Below are 4,339 nucleotides of genomic sequence, written 5' to 3'. Positions count from 1 at the left end.
ATATAAAGACTGCTTTCCGCATCATCGTCCGTCATGGTTGTTGTTTTCTTCCTGCTTCTGCGTAGCTAGACGCAGAATAGCGACCTATGTCGGCTACTAATGGCGTTCAGGTCGGATGAATGCGACCTGGCCGTTCAGACACACATCGCATTTTAAAGAATTGGGTTCAGGACCACAAAGCCAAAAAAATCGGATCTGTGTCGTTCAGTCATGAAAAGATCGTATCCGGGTCGCATATCGCAAAAAAAGAAAATCGGATTTGCGTCACTTCAGGCTTTGGTGTGAACGTATGGATATAAACTCCAAGTCTGCGGGGACTCACTTGTTTTTTCGTTTGCAAACACACACAACGGCGATGACGACGACGATGGCGATGACGGCCAACGGGACCAAGACTGCGATCAGGATTATCCACTTGGTGGCTGGAAAAAAAAAAACATAAATGCATGTCAGTGAAGAAATGTCCTGCGGTCGCAGTACAGGAAAACGGCTAACCGCTAACCGTTAAGGGTTTCATTCATTCATTGGATCAGAATAAAGCTCTTACCCAATCCTCCACCAGGGGCGGGCTCAATAATCGCCACTTCACAGAAATTTCCTTCGAAGCCTTCTGGACATGTGCACGAGTATGTGGCGTTACTGCTTTCCGTACACGTTCCTCCATTCATGCAGGGAGAACTGAGACAGGGACTCGCTGCGGGAGAAAAACACAGCTAAGCTTCAGAGGCTAGCTAAGATCTTCATCGCGGCAGAGATGACACCATTTTACACCATTTAACATCTTCCTGACAACGTCAAGCTAAGCTAGCTCCAGAAAAATAGCTTAGCATAAAGAATGAACAAACAAATGGTGGTTCTTTCTTTAACTATTCATTGTGAATTACTTTCTGACTATTGTTTATGGTATATATATCTAGACTGATTTAAATACCTGCTTTTGTTCAGGACATATTTTTTACAGCGGCTGAGAGAAAACCAAAAATGATGCTAACGTGCAAACGTGTAAATTGGGCATACACTGTACGATTTTTTTCAATGGTTGCATGCAGCTACAGCTCATTCTGTACGATGAAACCTCAGGGTTAAAAAGTTCCCAGCTCACGAAGTTTGCTCTCACGCTGTAGGTGGGACTCGGCTCCGCAGTGAGATGGCGCTACTCGGACTCGTCTATCCGGAAGTCAAACCAGTAGAAGAGGAACATGAGGCTCACTAGAGCGAAACGCGCTGCCTTGGAAATTTGGGCGATTTAGTGCTGAAAGCCCTAAAAAGAAAAGAAGACGACGTATTTGGACAAAGACATGGCTGAGCTAACGTGGCTACTACGGTCTGTCATTGAACCCCCGCCAGGTTTCTGTGTTTCCCTCTGAGAAGAAGAAGAAGAATCCTAGTGTGCCCACTGAGCGATTTGCCCACGACCACCTTACAACGGCCGACTGAATTTCAAACATGTTTGATTTTCTACCGACCTTCTGATTCCTGATGGTGAGGTGGTCGTTAGAGGCCGATCGCCCCTCGTTACCCCCTGTATGCTACACCACGCTCTAGGGGTGTAAATAATAATTGTTTTGTATCGATGCATCGATCCAACAGCCGACGATCCGATGCATCGATACGTTTTTTTTTTTTTCTCCGGTCTATTTTTATCCATTTGCTCCTGGGCGTAATTCTCCCTCCCGTGCTGCGGTGGCGCTAAACCTATTTTGCCCTCCTACCTCGCTTCCTGGTTATCCTCTTACAGCAGTGTGTTGCAGTGAGCTTGATGCAGACATTTTTAAATTATGCTCAGTATTGAAGCGTGGTCTGAGCTACACACTGTGGGTCTAGATACGGCCGAGGCGACGAGGAAGTGGGGGCGAGTTTAGTCCGACGACGGAGGGACATGAGGGCCAAAAAGAGCGGAGATCCAGGTGGAAAAAGGGTCCCAGCGTTCTCGCGCCCCTCGCTGTTCTAGCGGACTTCAAACTTCACGAGTTGTTTTCCGCAATTTCAGTCATAAAAACAAAACAAGCCGGCCTCCTGTCTGCGGTCAGCTACAATCTGGGAGGTGCAGCGGAGCGTCTGTGGAGGGGGCGGAGTCTGGAGCCGAGGTATTGCATTGAACTCATTGCACTGATTTTCTGCAGTATTTTTTGATGCAACTTTTCTACTTCTGTTATTTGCTGTTGTTTCTAAAAAAAAAAATGCATAACGTTATTACAGCTTTCATTGATTTATTTCAAACTTGAAACTTTGTTTAGCCTGTAAGGTGTAAAAAAAAAAAAAGAAAAATCTAATCGTATCGTGGTGTATTCTTAAAAATCGAAAATAATCGAATCATTGGTTCAGGAAATCGATACTGAATCGAATCGCCATGATGGGTGTGATTTACGCCCCTACCACGCACCATCAGGCTGAAAGTCGGCCCGATCGGAAAATTCTCGCACGACTAGAGAATCGGCCCGAGAAAGGTTAAAAATCGTACAGTGTACGACCGGCTTAATGTGGGCTTCCCCTGCGAACAGTTGCAGTTAAATGAAGTGTTGTCGCAGCTTTCGGTCGGTCGTTTCATCGCGTCTCCTCCTGCGATACGTACATTTGAAGCAGTCCCGTCGGAGGTCATAGATGGCGCAGACTTGATCCTTCTGGCAGGTCTTGGGTTGGCACACCGCACCGGTTTTCGTGCATTCGCAGGACTGGGAGCAGTCTTCGGTGACAAACTTCTCGTTGAGCTGAAAGATGGAGAGAAGGACGAGGAAACGCGTTTTTTTACACAGACGCACAAAGACGGATAGACCAGGTTGGGCGCGGTCAGCGGGGAGCACTCACAGGGTAGTATCTGTTGAGGAAGGTGCAGCCGCACTCTGGATACGGCACGCAGGTTCCCTCGCTCAGGACGAAACCGGCGGCACACTGGCAGCCTTCCACGCAGGAAGTGATGTCGCACTCAGAGGGGGCTGCCAAGTCGGCGCAGGACGGCGGGCAAGCGGTCATGCAGGAGGAGTAGGTGCTGTTGGCTCCACAAAGTAGGACTACAAGACAAACACAGAGAGTCAGGCGTGTTTACCTTCCCTGGCCGTGTGGGAGGGTTTGTGCACCGTACCGCAGTCCAGCTGCTTCCTCCAGGCTCCCAGTTTAACCCCGGCCTCCTGACACGCCGAGGCGTACGCGTCGTAGCTGCCGCAGCGCAGCTCCTCGCTGCCCTTCTCCGCGCACAGGTCAAACACGCAGTCACTACAGGACAAACGACACAAGCTCAACACAAGAGAAAACCTCTGAATGGTTTCTCACACAACGCCGGAGGGATTACTCACTCCTGGTAGGTCTGAGGCGGCAGTATGTCATGGCAGGCGGCGAACGGCCCCTTAGGGTCGGACAGCGCTCCACACTTTGTTACGCTGTTGTAGTCATTGAGCTCAGATTTGGAGCAGTCGGACGTCTCAAATCCTGTTTCTGGATCTTCCTCCACCTCTCGCCTAGAGACAAACAGGAAGTAGACGCGTCTGAGTGAATATGACCGAAACAAGGCGGCCGCTGGACGCTCAGTGCGAAATGTTCGCACTGCTTTGAGTAGAGAGAGTGATCTAGACCAAAGGTTCCCAAATTTACAAGGTTTTGACACCCAGAACTGTGTCAGACTAGTCTACTGGCTGGAAAATAAAGATTTGGAAAAAAAATTTTAACTATTAACGAAGTAAACAGCATTAACAAGCAATTTATTTGGTTTTTGATGTATTAACATCTTTAAATGTAAATTCTCTTCATCATGTTTTGCATTTCAGTTGAGACACGGTAGCTAAATAGGAAACATTTGTGGTTAAAGTCGAAGGAAAATCAAGCTCAGTTCATATATTTAGACACAAACTCCCAATATAAACACACTCTCTCTTGGAACTATCACACCACCACATAAAGAACTTTCTCACACACAAACATTTGGTTTTTCCCAAGAAAAAAACACAGGACATAAATTTTAGCGAGATAAACAGTCAGAACAGGTCTGCCGTTCACTGATTGAAGTAGGCTGATTGAACTCATTCTTATCTCTCATGATCCTCCCTTCATCCTTCGTCTAGAGACGGGAGGCATCTGCTTTCTGTCATCCCCAATCTTAACTCCCTACAGAACTTAAAGTCATAGGGAATTCACATTTAAATGTCAAATCATTCTGGCTTAAACATGTATATAAATGTTCTCTTTATTGGAACAAATTGTCCCAAAAGTTAGAAAAATGTATTTTTAAGAAAGATCCTGTCTTCAAATCCGTGTTTTTTTCCGTTATCTTCTGCAGGCCAGTTAGTTCTACGTCAGTCAATAAAATGTTTTCGGTCATAGCATCTTGATTCATCTGTCGCAGCTAATA

General features: G+C 46.6%; 1 protein-coding gene across 1 annotated transcript in view; it reads right to left on the bottom strand.

Moving 5' to 3' along the window:
• Positions 1–318: 318 nt before the first annotated feature.
• Positions 319–4,339, bottom strand: part of LOC107100680 (zonadhesin-like) — a 50,719-nt gene continuing 46,698 nt past the window's right edge. Inside the window, exons 57-62 of the mRNA XM_015399255.1 lie at positions 3,291–3,452; positions 3,080–3,210; positions 2,806–3,008; positions 2,573–2,708; positions 548–694; positions 319–422 (exon numbers count right to left, since the gene is read on the bottom strand). Of these exons, the coding sequence (XP_015254741.1) occupies positions 319–422; positions 548–694; positions 2,573–2,708; positions 2,806–3,008; positions 3,080–3,210; positions 3,291–3,452 (883 nt within the window). The remainder of the gene's footprint in view (positions 423–547; positions 695–2,572; positions 2,709–2,805; positions 3,009–3,079; positions 3,211–3,290; positions 3,453–4,339) is intronic.

Source organism: Cyprinodon variegatus, unplaced genomic scaffold (assembly GCF_000732505.1).
Source record: "Cyprinodon variegatus isolate N-32 unplaced genomic scaffold, C_variegatus-1.0 Scaffold1000, whole genome shotgun sequence".
NCBI classification, from domain to species: domain Eukaryota; kingdom Metazoa; phylum Chordata; class Actinopteri; order Cyprinodontiformes; family Cyprinodontidae; genus Cyprinodon; species Cyprinodon variegatus.
Note: the sequence above shows the minus strand (reverse complement) of the source record. Positions and strands in the feature narration are given on the sequence as shown.